This window comes from Ostrinia nubilalis, chromosome 28, assembly GCF_963855985.1.
Source record: "Ostrinia nubilalis chromosome 28, ilOstNubi1.1, whole genome shotgun sequence".
NCBI lineage: Eukaryota > Metazoa > Arthropoda > Insecta > Lepidoptera > Crambidae > Ostrinia > Ostrinia nubilalis.
Genome location: NC_087115.1, coordinates 5,455,664 through 5,477,103, shown reverse-complemented (window position 1 = coordinate 5,477,103; position 21,440 = coordinate 5,455,664). Strand labels below are relative to the sequence as shown.

General features: G+C 41.7%; 1 protein-coding gene across 1 annotated transcript; it reads right to left on the bottom strand.

Annotated features, from left to right (window-relative positions):
• Positions 1-1,872: 1,872 nt before the first annotated feature.
• LOC135085290 (L-dopachrome tautomerase yellow-f2-like) lies at positions 1,873-21,311 on the bottom strand. The gene is made up of 13 exons (XM_063980066.1): positions 21,186-21,311; positions 18,472-18,616; positions 15,488-15,550; positions 14,973-14,999; positions 14,666-14,695; positions 13,521-13,619; positions 11,979-12,152; positions 11,481-11,597; positions 6,441-6,617; positions 4,571-4,746; positions 3,717-3,900; positions 3,067-3,169; positions 1,873-2,244 (listed from the first exon to the last, which is right to left on the bottom strand). Exons 2-13 carry the CDS (start codon positions 18,605-18,607, stop codon positions 2,148-2,150), a joined length of 1,383 nt encoding a protein of 460 aa, XP_063836136.1. The 5' UTR covers positions 18,608-18,616; positions 21,186-21,311; the 3' UTR covers positions 1,873-2,147.
• Positions 21,312-21,440: the final 129 nt, after the last annotated feature.

The following is a 21,440-nucleotide window of genomic DNA, read 5'->3' as shown; positions in this document are numbered from 1 at the left end:
GCCTGCATCCAGGCACTTCCTTCAGGATCGTCGGTCCACCTAGTGGGGGGCCTGCCCGCACGTAAGTAGTCATTACCATAAAAATGATTTATATACGTTTTCATTTAACCATGTGTATGCAAATGTACCTAACTCGAATCATCATAAGGAAAACCATTATTCAACGATGATTCCATGACTCATCAAAGGTGATGGTGAACATAAACAAACTAGAAATAATAATAATATCGTTATCAATAATATAGAGTAGTTTTTGCCCGCAGCTTCGCCTGTCACTGCAAGAATAGGTTAGAGTGCCTACCTACTTATAGATCGTTCATCTACGAAGACGCGCCCCACCAATTTTTGGTGAAGGGAAGCGCGGGGTTCGGGGAGTTTGATCCGAGCAATCCGAGCGTCATTAATGTAGTGTGCGTGTGCACTCATGGATCATTTAGCGTGTACTGATAACACTCAAACTTTAGCGGAAGAATGGTAGGGCGCGTCTTCGTGGATGAAACGATCTATTTAGCTTGTTACTCAGGAATCGTGGTAACATTAACTACGGTACCGGAAAACGCAATGTTGAACGTCCACCAAAAGGAGGACGGACGACCTCATGCAGAGGTAGCAGGAAGGCGTTGGATGCAGGCCGCTACCAACCGGGCGATGTGGAAATCATTGGGGGAGGCCTATGTTCAGCAGTGGACGTCATGTGGCTGAAATGATGATGGTGAGGGTCAAATTTTCAGTTCAATTTCGTTTAAGAAACTTTTGCCTGACGCTGCAAAAGTAAACATACCGAATCTTGGTATTCATAGTCATTTTAGGACGTCGAATATTTATCAACCCGAAAAGACATTTAGGGTGTGCTTTGCATGGACTTTCCTCAAGAAAGGTACTTAAATCTTGAAAAAAAAATATATTTGACTAAAGGCATAATTCGATATTAATCTCAAATAAAAAAGCGGTTGAAAACACGCGAGAAAAACAATTGAAGCAGTTTTTAGGTCAATTTTGAAAAAAAAAAAAAAATCAATTAAAAAAAGTAGCTAACTTAGGATCAAATGGGCGAACTTGTATTCTTAAAATGACCTTGACTGCTTATGACCGCAGTTTGTGGAGGAAAGCTGTGTGGTCGCGATCCTCATCAGTGAGAGACCGAGGAAGACGAAGTATACCTACATGAGTCATTGATAGTGTCATCTGAGTACTTTGGACTGATGAATCACATTTATTGATTCAAGTATGCAGTGTGTTTGAAGGAAGAAGGCATCTTTTGTTGGAAAAACCCTCATAAAGGTAGCAGGAAGGCGCTGGATGCAGGCCGCTACCAACCGGGCGATGTGGAAATCATTGGGGGAGGCCTATGTTCAGCAGTGGACGTCCTGTAGCTGAAACAATGATGATGATGAGCCACGCTGCAACTCCTATGTAGTAGGTACCTACGTAAAGCCATGATTTACAATTGGTTGCAGTACCATAAATAAATAAGAATTATTGTGTTTCGGTAGTTGGAGGTAAGATTAGACAATAGTTCTGTGGTTGGTCGCTTCAACCTTCAGCCTGATCGTTACTTTTCATCAGGTGAGATGCAGGTTAAGAGCTTTTCTGTAAGTAAAAAAAAGCCATCAAAGCTGTAGGCGGAAGATACTTATATTTATCTATAACTAGCTGACCCGGCGAACTTTGTTCCGGATATATAAGAATAAATAAGCAGACTTTTTTTTTAATTTCGAACGGGATAAAAAGTATCCTATGTCCTTCTCCTGGCTCTAAACTACCTCCCTGACAATTTTCAGCTAAATCGGTTCAGCCGTTCTTGAGTTATAAGTGGAGTAACTAACACGACTTTCTTTTATATAATAGATAGATATAGATGAAACCACGATGTTTATTATTATAAAACTTTATTTGTCATAACATTGACCAGCAAAACGTCGTTCCTTTAGTTGTAATCATGTCCAGTCGCTAGCACAGCACATCAGATTATTTAACATTAATTTAACAATAAATATCTTAACAATTTATTTTATTAAAACATTTATTAAAATGGCATTAATTTTTTTAGGCTGTGAAATAAGTAATAATGAGTAGCAACGTATAACACATATTCTGTCAAATAAAAAAAAATTGTTTATTAATAATTGTCAATAATAATAAATCCTTTAGAGTTGATTGTCGGTGCTATTGTCGAATCCGCCTCGTGTGGGGAACGAGACGCCCGAGCAGATGGTACCTGCTATCGCGTCCAGCACGTTGGCCCTGGAGAAGAATGGTCAGTAAATAACTGCTGCCCTTGGCCATGATCAGTACTGGGACATTACAGATCAAGACTTCTAGAGAGATGCCAACTAATGCACTGAGTCAAAACTCAGTGTCGCATTAGAAATTCACACACACAAAGTAAATCAAAATAAAAACAAGACGTCGCGAAGAGTGTGTCACGCACACATTGCATTCAGTGCGACTAGTTTGAATGTGCTCATTATTTACTGCGGTATCAGTATTCAACGTTCGAATAATCTTTAGTACTACGCAAGTCATCTGTCATCAATGCATTCACGAGAAATGTGTTCTGTTTTTGGGCATATTGCTGCGACACCGGCCCCGCCTCCTTGTCACATCTCCCTTTAGTTTCTGTGGTCAGTAACTAAACTTGTTTTCAGTCCTGTTTTGAATTGACCTACGGGACTATTCACACTCGTTTCCACCGCTGCAAGTCTTGTGTAGCCAGGATCTACAGCTAGACCGCCAAAACCCAACCAGTGAAGGTCAAGTTTGTTTCGGGGGAAAGTTAAACTGTCATTGAAACCGCAACGAAATTAATCAGAAGAACATAGGAGGAGTTCGAAGGTTCGAATTCTCTCCATTGCAAAGCGGATGACAGGTTACAAAAAAAGTTTGCCCACAGTGGGCAGTTGGCTGCCACTTAGTAGTCAGTGACAGGCAACTGCCACTAGGATGAGCTTGAGCGAGCTAACATCAGGAACTAATTGGTCCGATTTGAAAATATATTTGTGTGTTGGATAGCCCATTTATCGAGGAAGGTTTTAGGCTGTACATTTATTATTCAAGTTAAATTACCTATAGATGAAGAAGTTGTAGTCGTTTGTGTTGAAGCGAGAGTAGCCGAAGCGGGGCAGGGTATTGGCCATCACCCACACCTCGTCTCCCGTCACGTGGAGATCTGGAAACAAATACATACGTTGAAAAAGTTGTACCCAGTGGGAGGACCTCTCCCTGGAAGTCGCTTTGAAGGAACTGATACCCGTTTTCACCGTGAATCCCTAATTTTTAAGTAATTAAAAATTAGGGATTGGTGGTGAAAACGGGCGTAAGTCAAACTATCTGACCTAAAAAACTGACTTGCCCCTCCTACGCCAGAAGCTGGGTATGACTTGCCCCCACCCTAGGCCAGATACTGAGTATGACTTGCTCCCACCCTAGGTCAGAAGCTGGGTATGACTTGCCCCGTCTAGGCCAGAAGCTGAGTACGCCCATGGTCTTGTCTGTTGTTAATTAATAGTGACTGAGTTTCTTGAGCTGCTTCTTCTCAGCACTGGCTCATTTGATGTCTCGAAGCAGTGGTAGGGTTAAGTTATACCAATGACCTCATAAAGGTAGCAGGAAGGCTGGATGCAGGCCGCTACAAACCGGTCATCATGGAAGTCATTGGGGGAGGCCTATGCTCAGGAGAGGACATCCTATGGCTGAAATGATGATGATGGACTTACCTGAAGGATAGCTCATAGCGACTCTCTCCCGGGCCAGGACAGCGATGTTACTAGGTCTCATGAGAGTCCCGGAATTCCAGCAGGACACCGCATCTCTGCCGATCTCCGCGTAGAATATCACTCGGGACCCTGGATGGTAGTCGTGCATGGTAGATTGGGTCATATCGCCGCGGTTTCCCACTACCTGTGGAAGATTCAAAGAGAGGCATTAGTTTCATCATCACCATCAACATTTCAGCCGAAATGTGGATAGATAAAAGCTGCAGGAAGACGCTGGATGCAAGTCGCTGCCAACTGGCCAATCTGGAAATCATTGAGGGAGGCATTAAGTAGGTTTTTTAGTCATCACTATATATTTAATATTGAAACTCATTAAAACTCATTTATTTCTGTAAATAGGCTTAAAAAAGCACTTTTACACATCCCAGTATTAACCCTACCACTGCTTCAGGACAATAAATGGGCCAGTGCTGAGAAGAAGCAGCGCAAGAAACTCAGTCACTATTGTCAGCCTCTTTTTCAAAGGTTTACATGCTTTAAAATGTACAAAGTTATAAATATTTATGCGAGCTAGGCAGTAACGTATCCCAAACATTTTTATCTTTTAAATAATCATCGACTTTATAGTAGCCCTTTTTCATTAAGGTTTTCTTTTTCATTGCTTCAGGTAGAAATTGAAACCATGACCATTCGCTCGCCTGGCAACTGCTGTGACCGCTAAGGTTTTGGAGTGGAGTGCTGGATACAGGCCGCTACCAACCAGTCAATTTGGAAATCATTGGGGAAGGCCTATATTCAGCAGTGGACGTTTTGTGGCTGAGATTATGAGGATGATGAGCTAGTAAAAAACTTACATAGTAGTAAGTAAAGTAGTCCCGATTGCTCATGGCATTTTTGTTCTTCAGGACGCACGTAGACACAGCAAACTCGTCAGTCCCGATCAGGGGGTGGAAGTAGGCCGTCTTGCAGTTGCCAGAGCCAGGGAGAAGGGTGATGCTGAAGATGCCGTCTCTCCAGGAGAAGCGCTGGTCTGCAATGGAGAAGGAACTTTAAGATCCTGTTAGTTGGGTTCCAAATCTAAGGAGTAACACTAACGGGACTATTCCCACCTCTCGTTCTCATCGCTGCAACTCCTGTGTAGCCAGGATCTACATCTTGGCCGCTTGCAAATAAACGTTTTGAATTTGAATTTGCTTGTACAGTCGCGGAATGAAAAGGTTCGTCACCTTAGTGTCGGTTTTCGCTTGCACTAGGTACTGTAAGAGTCAAACCTGCCAACATAACCGTGCAAGAAACAGTGCTGCTAACATTTAAATAAATATGACGTTTGCTAACGAATAAGGTTTTGCTTGTTTATTTTTCTATCCCATCAGTGCAATGTTACAAAATGTAGTTTTTTTATTTAATAGATAATGGCAGGTTGAACCAACAAGAGGTTTTAGTTTATCAATCACTAGCTGACCCGGCGAACTTTGTTCCGCCTTAATGGCAATAAATAAACAGACTTTTTTTTAAATTTCGAACGGTATAAAAAGTATCCTATGTCCTTCTCCTGGCTCTAAACTACCTCCCTGACAATTTTCAGCTAAAACGGTTCAGCCGTTCTTGAGTTATAAGTGGAGTAACTAACACGACTTTCTTTTATATATATAGATAATAATCTTATTGACAAGTTAAATCGTCAAACAACATTGATCTGAATAATTTTGAACTTTACTGTTGTTGTTGTTGTTGTTTCAGCCAACTGACGAACAGTTAAAGATTATTTTATCTAACGCGAGATTATTCTGTAACATAGTTTCAAAAGGTAATATGTGCTCGTGATTCGTTGAAGGAATCAATTTGAAAACTGACGAACCTTTTCATTCCGTGACTGTACATACAAAATTGGGACAGTCTCATTCTGACAGTTTAAAAAAATGCGTCAGTTGATTTTTTTTATCCACAACGAGGAAGCTCTTGGCCTGTAAATCACCTGATGGTAAGTGATGATCGAAGGTGGAAGCGAGCTTAACCCGGAATCCTCAACCACGGAGGAACTGGCTATCTTACCTCTAACTGCCGGAACACAACAATGCTGTTTGTTCAGGCACACATGCTTTCAATGAGCACGGTACGATTGCGCGGGACCTATTTAAATCTGCCGCCAACTCCGTTCCGCCAAAACTTACACGGCGAGCGCGCGCGACTTCAGCAGCGCCGCGCTCCACGACGGCAAACGAACGAAAACTATGCAACGCGCTCTCTCGCGTTTGGGCCGGCATCGCGAGTGCCACGCTTATTGTGTGCTCCAACGGAAATGTGAAATTTGGTGACCTTTTGGAAATGTTTTGTGTGTGAGGCCTCCACCGTACTTTGCTTGAAGTTAGTGACTCAAGTGAACCACTGAAGACACCGGGCGAAGCCCTAACTACCGGCCGGCGGCATCCTACAGAGAACCTACCAGCAGCGCGGCGGCAGACAAGGTACCTGTTCGATTGTTTCTGTGTTTTGTTGATTGTGTTGTGCCTGGACGACACTGGGGAACTCATATTCGGATAAGCTATCGAAGTAGTTAACACTGTTAACATTGTTGTTATGGCGACAGACTTATAATAAGATGGTGGACTTAGAACAAGCCCTACCACCAACCAAACCGAACAGAAAAATCTGCCCCCACTGGGAATCGAGCCCGGGACCTCTGCGTCTGAAGCAGGTGGTCTTACCACGTCTAACTGAACTTACCAGCGATGTCCAAAGCGCCATGCAGCGGGTTGAATGAGAAGTAATTGTGAGTGTGTCTCCAACTGTCGTTCTCTCTCAGTGAGTACACAATCACCCCGAAGCTGGTCAGATCCGGGATGTAGGCGTACGCGTCGGCGCAGTTGTTATTGGTAATGTCCACGGTTATCGAGGCTAGACCTGGAAGCATTTCAATCACCATCAGTTCATTTAGTCGCAGGAGCACGATTATCTATAATTTGGAGACACTAAAATTTTTTAGCCGTGTGGGGACGGCCGTAAAGAATACAATTCCCCACCGCCAACAGGAGGCGTGTCGTAAGAGGCGACAAAATCCTGTAGCACGAGATGGGCAGCAGCGTTTGCGTGCGAAATTTATAAAAAACTGCGCTCGCCAACCCGCCTGCCAAGCGTGGCGAGTATCGGCAATGATCCCCCCAATGAGGAACACAACAGCGACCAGGCCCCCAGTCTCCGGTAGCCCCGCAGTTCCTGGCTACGGTAGCGGTCAGGGTAGCAGCGGGGCGGGGGGTGCTAAGAATCTCCGGAGGCGGACTGGCTACCCACACCAACGACGACTGGCCCTGGTAACGCATAATATACGCACATTGAGGACTGACGAAAGGATCACAGAGTTGGAAGACGAACTGAGTAGGTTGCGATGGAGTATAATGGGACTATCGGAAGTCCGACGAGAGGGCGAGGACACGATCATCCTAAAATCCGGCAACCTACTCTACTACCGGGAGGGCGAACAACTGTCCCAAGGTGGTGTCGGGTTTCTCGTCCACAAGTCCCTCATTAACAACATCATCACCATCGGAAGTGTGTCGAGCAGGGTTGCTTACCTGATACTCAGAGTATCCAAAAGATACTTGCTGAAGGTAATTCAGGTATACGCACCGACCTCTACACACCCAGATGAGGAAGTAGAGGCTATGTATGAGGACATAAGTAGGGCCATACATGCTACTAAAACCTACTTCAATGTTGTTATGGGGGACTTCAACGCGAAGCTGGGCATGCGAAGTGATGATGAGCTGAGAGTGGGGCAATTTGGATGTGGGCAACGGAACCCCAGGGGGCAGAGGCTGGCCGAATTTCTGGAGAAGGAAGACCTCTTTGCGATGAACTCCTTCCAGAAGCCGCCTCATAGGAAGTGGACATGGATGAGTCCCGATGGTTCTACGAAAAATGAGATTGACTTCATCATGACCACAAAGCGACGAATATTTAGTGATGTCTCCGTGATCAACAGGGTGAAAACCGGTAGTGATCACCGAATGGTCAGAGGCATACTAAATATTAACGTCAAGCTAGAAAGGTCCCGTCTGATGAAGTCTACGCTCCGACCCTACAATTCCCATATCCACTGCCCCGAGAGCTTTCAGCTCGAGTTGACAAATCGCTTTGCATGCCTGGAAAACTGCGAGTCAGTGGATGAGATCAATAACGGGTTCGTAGAAACTGTCCAGGCGGCTGGGCTTAAATTCTTTAGACCTCGTCGTAAAGACAAGCCGCAAAAGCTCACCGACCACGCCCTCAACCTCATGGCAGAACGACGTGCAATGACGCTGCAGTCCTCCGTTGACGCTACGGCATATAGGCAGCTCAATAGACAGATAAGGAAGTCCTTGCGACATGATATTCGCAACTTTAATACTAACAGTATTAAAGAGGCGATAGAGCGGAACCAAGGCTCCAAAGTGTTCGCAAGAGACAACTCTATTGGGCAAAGCCAGCTGACGAAGCTAACGACGGCGGACGGTAGTGTAACGTCAACAACAGCCGAGGTTCTGGGTGAGATCGAGAGGTTTTATGGACAGCTATATACCTCGGTCACCAAACCCGTTGATAGCTCAACTTCAGATCCAAGAGCTAAGCTAACTCGACACTATACCGAAGATATCCCGGACATCAGCCTATACGAGATTAGGATGGCTCTCAAACAGCTAAAGAACAACAAGGCACCGGGTGATGACGGAATAACATCGGAGCTTCTGAATGCGGGTGGAACACCGATACTGAAAGTCCTTCAGAGACTCTTTAACTCCGTCCTACTCCAGGGAACTACGCCAGAGGCATGGAACAGAAGCGTGGTGGTGCTCTTCTTCAAGAAAGGTGATAAGACCTTGCTGAAGAATTACAGACCCATCTCGCTTCTGAGTCATGTCTACAAACTGTTTTCGAGAGTCATCACGAACCGTCTCGCGCGTAGGTTCGATGACTTCCAGCCTCCCGAACAAGCCGGATTCCGAAAAGGTTATAGTACCATAGACCACATCCATACGCTGCGGCAGGTTATACAGAAGACTGAGGAGTATAACTTGCCACTATGCTTGGCGTTCGTGGACTATGAGAAGGCCTTCGATTCGATTGAGACTTGGGCAGTGTTACAATCTCTCCAGCGGTGCCGTATTGACTATCGGTATATCGAGGTGCTGAAGTGCTTGTACAAAAACGCCACCATGTCGGTCCGAGTACAGGAGCAGAGCACGAGGGCGATTCCACTGCAGCGAGGCGTTAGGCAGGGAGATGTTATATCTCCGAAACTGTTCACCGCTGCATTGGAAGACGCTTTCAAACTCCTGGAATGGAAAGGATTCGGCATAAACATTAATGGCGAGTACATCACTCACCTTCGGTTTGCCGACGATATTGTGGTCATGGCAGAATCGTTGGAAGATCTTGGCACAATGCTCGAAGACCTTAATCGAGTTTCCCAACAGGTAGGCCTGAGGATGAACATGGACAAAACGAAACTTATGTCGAATATCATCCATGTTACGCCCTACCCAGTTTCAGTTGGGAGCTCAATTCTCGAGATTGTCGACAAGTATGTCTACCTCGGACAAACGATTCAGCTAGGTAGGTCCAATTTCGAGAAGGAGGTCAATCGTCGAATCCAACTCGGCTGGGCAGCGTTCGGGAAACTACGCAACATCTTTTCGTCCAAATTACCTCAATGCCTGAAGACTAGAGTGTATAACCAATGTGTGTTACCAGTGATAACTTATGGCTCGGAAACGTGGCCTCTCACTATAGGCCTTATACAGAAGCTCAAAGTTGCACAGCGTGCTATGGAGAGGGCTATGCTTGGTGTTTCTTTGCGAGATCGAATCAGAAATGAGGAGATCCGTAAACGAACCAAAGTCGCTGACATAGCCCGACGTATTAGCAAGCTGAAGTGGCAATGGGCAGGGCACATAGTACGCAGAACTGACGGCCGATGGGGCAGAAAGGTTCTGGAATGGAGGCCGCGTACCGGAAAACGCAGCGTGGGACGTCCACCTACAAGGTGGACCGACGACATCGTAAAGGTAGCAGGGAAGCGCTGGACGCAGGCCGCTACCAATCGATCAACATGGAAAGCATTGGGGGAGGCCTATGTTCAGCAGTGGACGTCCTGTGGCTGAAATGATGATGATGATGATGATGAAAATTTTTTAGCATAAGGTAGGTAAAGCCCGGTCTGTGAGCACGTAGATTTTGTCCAATGACCCCAAGCTACCCATCCTTATCGCTCGCACGTAATTATATTGCTGTCGCGACTGGGCGACGGGCGGCCGCAGTGAGTGTGCGAGTGCGACAGCAACATGATTACGCGCGAGCGATAAGGATGGGTAGCTTGGGGTCATTGGACAAAATTCTACGTGCTCACAGACCAGAGACTATAGCAGGAAGGCGCTGGATGCAGGTCGCTACCAACCGTGCGATGTGGAAGTCATTGGGGGAGGCCTATGTTCAGCAGTGGACGTCCTGTGGCTGAAATGATGATGATGATGATTATGATGATGACGATGACATTTTTTTATAGAATCTACTTTAAAAGCACCTTAAAAAGCCTTTTAGGAATCCGACTACTGCTTTTGACTTTTATGATTGAGCAAAAGGTCATAGCACACTTGTCTATCAACCCGGAAAGGAATCAACACCCTATCGCAGGGTTTCCCAAACTATGAGTCGCGATCCAGTGGTGGGTCGCGAGCGAACATTGAGTGGGCCCTGCCTGTAGAACGACACACCACCCTACCGATCCAACCGCTGGGCAGCTGGCGAAATTTTCTATAGGTAGGTCCCGAGTTTGGGAACTTGTATTAGATGAGTCGTAGCCCAGACAACTTTGGGAACCACTGCCCTATCGCCTTTCTCTGCGCTGTCAACCGCGAAGCGAGGCGTTTACGTTCACAAATGTGGTTAAATCTGCGTTGCGGTATGGAGTTTCATACAAAAAATACTGACCGCCTCGAGTTAATGCGGTTACGATCCGTTTCCGTGTTGATAATGTCCATTAGTCTCCATCTCCTTAATTTACCAGAGGCAGATGGAAGATCTTGGAAGATATTATATTTTTTTTTTTTTTTTTTTTTCTTTGGACAATCTCACACAGCGCCATCTAGCCCCAAAGTAAGCAATTAATATGCTTGTGTTATGGGTGCTAGCTTAGCGGATATACTACTTATATACTTTTTTTTTTTTTTTTTTAAATACATACATATTATACATAGTAACACCCAGACCCGTCACAGAAATTAAAATTCATCATTTCAATTTCTGCCCGGCCGGGAATCGAACCCGGGACCTCTCGGCATAGTAGTCCGTTCTGAACCACTACACCAAACGGCCGACAAAAAAAAAAAATATTAGACTAAGAGCTGGTGAACGCCAGACCTACGTCATTTTAAAAAAGCTGACAGTTTGTCAGCGTATGCTCCCAATATAGGATAGAATGTTGGTACATCATGAAGTATGGATCATCGTGGCTTTGGCAGCTATCCCAAAAAAACTGTCTGGCAAGGAGTTGGAACTGTCAAAATTGGCTGATGTGGAAACAATTTCTAATCGTTGCCCAGATATTATACATAGAAAACGCTGACAAACTTTCAGCTTTTATAAAATGACGTAGGTTTGGCGTTCACTAGCTCTTAGTCTATAATTATGGCCTCCACTCCCCGAGTTGTTTTACATACATATTTTGATACATTTATTGACATGTTTTACCCTAGATAGTATTTTTTCAGGTGCCAATTTAAAAGTAATTACCTGTAGGGGTGTCTTCGGCGGGCAAGTCTGATGCCTTCAGAGTGTACCTATGGATGAGCTGATTGGTGTTCAGGTCGAAAATCAAGATGGAGGGTGTCTGCACTTGAATCTGGGTACCTGGAAGAAGATATTAGTTAGACTTTAGTTCATACCATATTCTTGTTCTTGTCGTGTCGACAACAAACCTACACAGTGTTAGCCCAAAACTCCGCTACAAGAGTGGCGTTGTCAGTAGCATTTGTTAAATCTTCCTGCGTGCAGTTGTTTGGGCACGCAGGGCACGACATTATGTGCTTCATCTACTGGGGAACACAATCAGTGGGTAGTGCAAAACTCCAGTTTGAGCCATCTGAGAATCCCCACGTGAACAGATTGTCCTTACTACGGCCGACTTGTTCGAACCACTGTCTGTACAACTACTGCGAGTGACAAATAAACCTTTACCAAAACGTCTCTTGAGTTTCTCTCCAACAATTATTATTTATTTTATGTATTTACCAGCTAATTCCAATCGCCCAGTGTCCACCGCCCACAGTCTGCCGCAGGAGTCCGCTCGGGTCCGGTACACCGAGGTTATGTTCTGAGCCATCCGGATATCCGGGTACGGTTTCAGGGCGGGAGACCTGCTGGTTTCCGTGTCCAGGTCTATGTAGTTGATGGAGGAAGGGATTCCTAAGGAAAGACAGAATCTATATCTATAAAAGCGAAAGGTTATTGACTTACTGACTCATTCATCATGAAATCTCAGAATCTACAAGTGCTAGGAGTCTCAAATTTTGCATGGGGGTTCCTTTTAGAATGTAGGTGCTCATGAAGACGGAATTTTGCAAAATTCAGCCCTTGAGGTAGAGATGAGACGTATTTACTAGAACAGATCCACACACTAGGTATTTTACAGTACTAGGCGGCACCTATTCCAATTTTTTAAATACTTGATCCACCTAGTATTTTATAAATTACACGATTTCCGACCCTACCGTCAAAGTAATAGAGGTTATTATTGCGTAATCCGTAGTCGTGTATTACGCGCACCTAGTATTTCTCGCTAAGCTTATGTGCGAACGTAGAGATTCACTCCGTCTCTGTCTGACCAAACAAATTTGAGCGCGACGAAGCAAACGCACACAAACGTAGTCAAACCATATTCATGTAAATAAGAAAAAATATGTTAAATATTTTTGTGAAATTGATATCTTTTAAATACGCCATCTTTTAAGTTGACAGTCCTAAGCCTGTTAAAGTATGAAGGGAGGAATTATTATTCAATTTTAAATTGCATTATTCATACTACGGTTGTATCTTTTCAAAGAAAATTGTATTTTAAAGTTATATTACGTGGATTAGTCCGCACTAGTCGCGTCAAGTATGCTAAATTACTATGTACTAGGTGGAACAGGTATTTGGATCGAGTATTAATAAATACTAGGAATCTAAATACTAGGATCAGAAATCATAACCCATCTCTACCTTGAGGGGTTAAAACGGGATCCACGCGTACAAAGTCGCGGCCGCTAGTAGACTAATAAAATTGAAAGAAAGAATACGGGACTATTCCCACCTTTCGCTCCCACCGCTACAACTCCTGTGTAGCCAGGATCTATAGCTTGACCGCCAACCCAACCAGAGAAAGTCAAGTTTGTCCCGGGGGAAGTAAACTGTCATTGGATAACGAAATTAATCAGAAGAACATAGGAGGAACTATTTAGTTGAAATATAGAATCGTTGTTTTGATTCATCATCAGGGAATTTAGTATCCACTGCAGGAGCACGACCCTCCCTAATACTAAAGCCTGGTCCGTGAGCACGTAGAATTTTGTCCAATGACCCCAAGCTACCCATCCTTATTGCTCGCGCGTAATTATGTTGCTGTCGCGCTCGCACACTCACTGGGCGCCCGGCCCGTCGCACAGTCGCAAAAAAACAAAATTCTACGTGCTCACGGACCAGGCTTTAGAGGCAAATGGAGGATTTGTCCTACACTCCACACGCTGGCCAGACGGGTTAAGGAGGCCTGATGTTCTCAAATATTGATTTACTCACCATAACGTCTTCTAGGTATGGTGACGAACAGCCTATTTCCCACTCTCTCCATGCCCATGGGAACGTTGTTGTACTGGATGAAGAAGCGATTTGCATCACCTGGAAATATCAAAGTCATCATCAAGTCTTTTAGAACCTGGTATGCTGCAGGGATATGAGAATATTCCCACCTATCGTCCCCACCGCTGCAACTCCTGTGTATCCAGGATCTACAGCTTGACCGCCAATAAAACCTAACTAATGATGGTCAAGTTTGTCCCGGGGGAAAGTTAAACTGTTATTGGACCCGCAACGAAATTAATCAGAAGAACATAGGACGAGTTCGAAGTTAAGGATGGGATCCTACAGACTCCCAAACTACGAACTGTTAAGTAAGAACCATTGTTCTTTAAACCAGAGACAAATGGAGGATTTGGCCTGCACTCCCTATTTATTTTCTCTCACTAATTAGTTTTCGATCCTGATTCCTGACTTCTACTACTAGATAAACAATCAAAAACAGTCTGTACCTCTAGCATGAACAACTTTCGTCTTCGAATCGTTTGTGTATTCGACAAAATTCGATACTCAACCATCAAATTAATTAAACGATAACGTGACAATTTTGATTCTCAAAATAAGTTTCGTGCAATTATTTCTCATACTAAGTTCACTTTACGACACGTTCACAAGGGCGCTGTTGTAGTTTTCGTACTAAATCTTTTGATGGCGATTCGAATACGCAAATGATTCGAACTTGAAAGTTTTTCGTGCTAGCCGTACTGTGTGTGAGCTGAGTACGTCAAAAAATCTATAAAGATTTTATTTCTTGAAAGAAGCCATTAGGGGCGCTGCACAATATGTCATACGTTTAATGTCATTTTTTTACGCAGTCGCTAGCGAGCACACCTAACGTAAACTCATGGTAAGCACACTGTAGTCGGAGAACTACATGAGTTCTGTTAATAACTTGTCGATAGTGCGAGCCATTATGGTTTTATCTGGGCAACATTTGACATGAAAATGTTTTGGTGTATTGTTTTAATAGGAATAATAGTTTTAAAGCTAAGGTTAAGGTCCATAGTCTTATCATTTAACCAATGCCTTTGTGTTATCTTTGTAACTTGTTTTTTGTTTTAAATAAATAAATAAACAAGATAACTTACTGTTACTGCTGGATTGCTGAGTTGAAGAATCTGAAGAGGAAAAGAAAAAATAATAATTTACTTATTCCATTTATGGCTTGTTCCTACGGTGAAATCCCGTTTTTGCAGGAACCCGTTTACGTGCTTTAATAACAACGTTTAAACGAACATCCCGCAAAAAGGACCCGTTTTCAAAAACACATAATCGGGTTCAAATTGCTATTATAAATAGCTATTATGTATAACTTTTTGTTTGATTCACGATTTTTAATATGTAATTTATAATAATGTTTTATTTACATTTCATTGTATGTTTTTGTTTACTTACCGGTTCCCGATTGCTCTTCAGAACTTTCTGCGGATTAGAAATAAAATAGGTAGGTAATTAAATTATTTTCAGATGTTATGTATTGTGCAAGTTAATAATTTAAATAATACTAAAAAAAATATACATCATCCTTAATCCTTCCTTACATTAAACACAAACACACATACACACACACAAACACACACACGCACACACACAGACACACACACACACACACACTCATGTTGGTTTTCTTTTGTTAATGTAAGTTCATCACATATTCAATTCATGTACCTAGGTAATTCAGTTAAAGCTAAATAAGTATTAAGTTATTTATTAGTAACCAAAATTGTTTATTTATAGCGTCTGCTTTAGAGGAAGGCGCATTAACGTTTTTTTCATTAACGTTTCATTTTGTCTATGCAAAATTATAATTGGCTACAAATAAAGTATTTTATTTTATTTATTTATAGTTAATGCCAGTTAATTGACGTAAATTGATATTTAAAAGCTTGAAAAGAAATAAAAATTCTTACCCATAACCCACGAATTCTCAGACTGTGTTTCCAAACCCACCGGGCTATCGCGGTCTCGATCCACTGAAACAAAAGTTGAATTAAAAAGCTGTGGAAATTGCTCTATTTTTTTCATCTACAAAGATTTTTTTCCTGACATTCGTTTCCCAACGTTAGTTGAAAGTCTATGTATTGCCCCAAGCCAAGCTTAATCTACCCATAAAAACACCATGAAAATCCGTTCAGTTTCGGAGATTAGACAAGAAATTTTAAACTTTTTTTTGTGTTCCTTTGATCTTGTGTACCTCCCCTTTGTGTTCCGTTGGTCTCCCCCTTTAATACTTATACTTTCAACATCTCCTTAACCATAAGTTTCGCAGTTATGGTTCCGAAAAAAAAATGTTCTTTATGATGTGGAAAATACGAGGTCTATTCCACTTTGATCACCTGACCTTGATCCCAAGTGATCAAAGTGGACTTCATCACCTACAAACAAATCATATCTCTGAAAGTCACATACATCACCAAAAGGACACTAAAATAATAGTTTAACTGGAGTTCACTCTGATCACCCAGGGCATCGTATCCGTGGGTGATCAAAGGACACTAAATTGTCGCTGGAAGTCCACTTTGATCACCTGGGTGATCAAGGCCAGGTGATCAAAGTGGAATAGACCGAATACGATGCCTTCAGATTTTTTTTACACAGCTTCTACTTTTTAACACGCTTTTATCACCTTTTAATAGGTCCTCGTGTATGTAATGGAATCTAAGAATCTGAATTACACGCACTTCTAATTCTTGTATCATCATGAAACTTGGCAATATATGTAAATTAGATGACAATATAATATTATGGTACCATCGAGATGGTCTGATGAAGGGACTGGAAGGTGGCCATAGGAACTCCTAAACGAAACGGCAGAATCGCATCGAGTTTGGGTTCATTGGATTTGTCTTTTCGAGCACTTTTTTTGGCCTTTTAGTGCAGTAATTAAAAGCGTGTTTTTAGTTTTTTAAACTATTAATTTATTTAAGTAGGTATTAATGGATGATGTTTGTCAGTCAATACATAATTAAGTAAATATTAGAAATCACCTATTACAAACAGATCCCCCACTAGGTCAGGGTCAATATGTATTATTCCTATGGCCAATAGGAATATTACATACAATCACAGATAAAAAACTAAATAATGTAAGCAATATTTACTGGGTAAATATAATTGCACCTCGCATCTGCACGTGAATATCTAAAATTAGAAATAATTATAAAAAGATTCACCTTTACAACGATCTATGACGTAATATTGATTGCTTATTTTCCTGCTAAGTATTGCGGATCTCACGTTTTGTGGGGTTCCGTACAAAGGGGACCTACGGGACCCTAGTAAGGGACTATTCCCACCTCTCGTTCCTACCGCTGCAACTCCTGTGTAGCCAGGATCTGGTGGTGGCTGGTGGATCACAGCTTGACCGCCAAAACCCAACCAGTGAAGGTCAGGTTTGTACGGGACCCTATACAAAGTCTCTAAGCTGTCTGTATAATATAGGGTGTCTTTGCAAATAGTTGCCAAATCTTTAGAAGCTACTCAGAATCAGTTAGTTCGTTGAAATGACGTCACGGCTGGACGTGGACAAGCCGTCCCCCAATGTTTTCCACAAAGAACGGTCCTGCGCCCGCATCCAGGCACCTCCCGCGACTTTCACCAGATCGTCGGTCCACCAAGTGGGAGGCCTGCCCACACTACGTCTTCCGGCTCGTGTTTCTTTCATATTAATTATTTCTATCCGCCGCTATCTAAATTGGCTTACGTGGATAATTTAATTCGTTCATAGAAAAATACGCACACGCACTTAACTGTAAAGTTTAATAAATAGTGTAGTGACATTATGGTGCGCGAAAATAATGCTTAGCCTTTACTATAAAACTTAAGATAATATAATAGGTACTATAATATGGATAACCCATGAATTATATTTTCAATAGTTTTTTTCCAATAGGTACTACGATTTCAATAATTACGTTAAAGTTAAATGGTTCAATATGGTAAATTGGCTCGTTATTTGTTTTTAAAACACAGTCAAAAAAATAACCCACTATCTGTAAAAATACTCGCCGTGATATTTTTTACGGCTTTCCCAATGCAATTTAACATAATAATAAAGTTCGTCTGATAAGCTACAAAACAAAAAACCCAAATGCATAAAAATGAAGCACAGTCGAAGATATCAAATAAGTATGTAGGTATAATACTGGTGATATTATATGTCCCACAAAATAATTTATGATGGAACATAAGTATTGTAACTTACATATTAAAGCTCCACTTTACTGAAACTCAAGGGAAGTGGGATCATCGAATCATCATCATCAGGTCATTTAGTCCCCACTGCAGGAGCACGACCCTCACTAATTTACCAGACGCAAATGGATGATTTGGCTGAAGCTAGCAGAAAAGCCTTCATCATCATCATCATAATTTCAGTCATATAATGATCGGTTGGTAGCAGCTTGCATCCATTTTGGACGCGCGCTGGTAGCTTGAGGAGCTTTTCCAGCTTCACCGGGCAGAGTGGCGAGTACAGAAGGTACTCTAGCCCTTTGGCGATCATCGGTGCGCGTGCCGACGAGGCCGAGTGTGGGCTTCGCAAAGCTAAGCCCAGGCTCGTCCGCTTCGGTCGCAGACCGACGTTCGCGATCGGGCCGTATCGAGCGCATAAGGCGCCCGATCAGCGGCGAACCCAACTAAAGGGTTGCCCACCGCGGTGTTGGACCAAAGTCCAGCGTACGTACTCAGTTCTGCGTACTATGTGCCCTGCCCATTGCCAATTTAGCTTGCCGATCTCGTAAAGAACCACTGAGCATAGCCTTTCCGTAGCACGCTGTGGAACTTTGAGTTTATTTACAATTTCTCTAATTTACCAGACGCAGATGGATGAATTGGCCGACACTAGGAGAGAAGGCCTTAAGTTTGACAATTAGCCATATTAAAAAATACTCACAAATGACTCCATTAATATTGAAAGTGAGCTGTTTCCACGCGTACACTTCTTGGAATTTGTTCACCATCCTCTGGGGCCGCACGGCTGGCGACGCGATAGCTAAGATGATGGTCAGCGCTGGCAGGATTGAATACATCTTGTTTCACTGTAAAAAAATATTAACATCATCATCATTTCAGCCACAGGACGTCCACTCGTGACGTACCGACGTACGACCACGTATCGTGATTATTAAGACCCACTATTGAACTAAAGTCGGATTCTTTAGAAATTTCCCTAAATATAAACAAATATGGCCAACTGACATTAAAACATTTTTAATCTGTGCCCTAGTGAGGCGACAAAACCTCTCGTTAATCGCGGATTGAAATTATTGTAGTACTTACGTACCTATAGAAATAATTTATAATGCTTTATAAAGCAATGCATTAAACAATTAGTAGTACATTCAATGAATAAAAAATACATTGTTGATTAAGACCCTATTTAAATCTATTTAAATGCAATCAGTAATAAAAATGATTGAATAATTGAAATAAAATCGATTAAATTTACCGATTATTGTCTATGACTTACAGGTTACAACACTGATGTGTCAGAGACAACATGGAGATAACACATAATTTTAAACTTCAAGTCAATTTGACAAGTCTCACAAATTTTCATCGTTCACATATTTTGCTAAAATAATTTGTTTATAGATTGATTCCAAACTTGTATAATCGTGAGAATAAAGTTGGTTTCATGGGCTTGTGAAATAATGTGTATGATATTATGAACACGTAAGTGATTATGGTGTAATTGTGTGCAGAAGTGTTTGTTTACATTTAAGGAAATTTCTAAAGAATTAAGGTATACTTCTAGAATACTACTATTTGCATGCCAGTTGTGGTGATTTGTGCGAACTAATTTTATATTGACATCTGCTGTACCGCTTATCAAGCAAATAAATGAATTTTGATTTTTGATTTTTGATTGATTTGAAAAAAAAATCATGCAAGCAGGTCCAGTAGTTAAGCTACAGTGAAGACTTTTATACTGAATTCCGGCTTTTTACTTAAATTTCACAAAAATCTCAATAACTTTGGAACCATTGAAAATCGCGGAACATACATGGGGGTTATATCGATAGGTATTGAAGTCCCCCATCGTTTGACTTACGATGATCCACCCCCCCTGTTACACCCTGTATATACAAAGTTTTTCGCTACCCGCGTCATCAAAAATACTTGATTACTTCCCAAAGGTACACACACGGCCACACTGTTAACTATCCATTTCCGTTTTTGCTCTCGCTCTCATCAAATGGTGATTCTTTGCGAAAGAACGAGATGACATGACAGGCAATGGGTAGTTAACACTGTTGCCGATAGTACATTATGTACTCGTATACCTATAAGTCGTTTATGTCGTAGACAGATCATAAAATCATCATAACAAAGTATGGTCAATGATTTGACATCATGTCACAAAAAACACTTGCAACGTACAAAACCTTGGAGTTCGTAACGTTAATTATACCTACAAACAAACGTGGCTTGAATAATATCATAGAACTTTACGTTTAAACAATATTGTCAGTTTTGTGTGATCTTAATTGATGGAGTTCTGTAGTAACATACATAAAAAAAACCTACACTTGAATTGAGGGCCTCCTTATTTTTTTGAAATCGGTTAACAATTTCCATTTAGAGTATAGGCGCACACCGTTGATTTTTAGTTGGCCGATAGTTGTGCCCGATTTCAAATTGTATGAAGAATCGGCCAAATCGAATCGGCGTAGTGTGCGCACTCCCATACATGCCCATACTGATCAACTGCCCGACTAAACTATCGGCCGACGAAAAATCAACGGTTTGCGCCTACTCTTACAACTAAAAGTGACCTATCTACTAGAAAACAAAAACCCGATTCCTTACCTGTTTCACAACTGATTACATTACATTTACAACGACTTGTTATTCTTACGTTTTTCGCCTAGCCTTGGTCTATTATTATCTATTTCTAATATCAAAAGTCACTAAAATTATTTGTAGACGTCAAAAGGTTAATGAGCTATTATTAATCCTAGCCTTTTTATCAGCTGATATTTAGATCGAGCTGTTATCAGTATTAGAGTAATAGCTAGTGAACGCCAGAAGCTTGGGTCATCGTGGCTTTGGCAGCTCCTAAAATGATGGTCTGGCAAGGGGTTGGAACGGTAAAAACTGTCTTGCTGATGAGGAAACAACTTCGAATTATTGCCCAAATATTTATATGCTATCGAAATTGTAAACTCCGTCACTTTATAAAATAACGCGTGAGATTGTAAACGGACCAAACAATAGGCCGATTAAAGTGTATAGTAGTCTGCGGGTACTCTAACTAAATTACAAAAAAATAACACCTAATTACAGCAATGATGCTGTTTTACAAAATTTTTTAGTTTGTTAAACTTACGGAATAAAGCCGAATAACCAATGTAAAAAAAATGATTAAACAATTTTAAGAATAAAGGTAGGTAGGTGACATGTCAATTAAAAATGATTTTTTGTTATTGGTAACCAAATACCTAATCTCTTGACTTCTTGTTATAATTACAGTTTAAATTTTGGTTTAATTATCACATATTAATTTATTTTTGTAAGCCCTTTTTTCTTTTTAAAAAAATAAATGTCACTATACCACACTCATTGCAATAAATTGTAAAAATAAACTCAAAAATTATTACTCACAATTTTGTCAGCCAATAAAGAATAAACTTCACCAACTTGTTATTGTATTGTAACTAAAAATAATTCATTTGTTTACGTGGTCACTCTTCGAAGATTACCGTACGACTGGACGCTACAAACTGCATTGACACGTATGAACTATTGAACTATAGCCTCAGCTATGTATACATAGTTATGTGCCTGTTTACCAGTGGTAGCTATAAAAATAAAGCTGTAGATAAGCTATATTATACAGGGTGTTAGGTAAATGGGTAT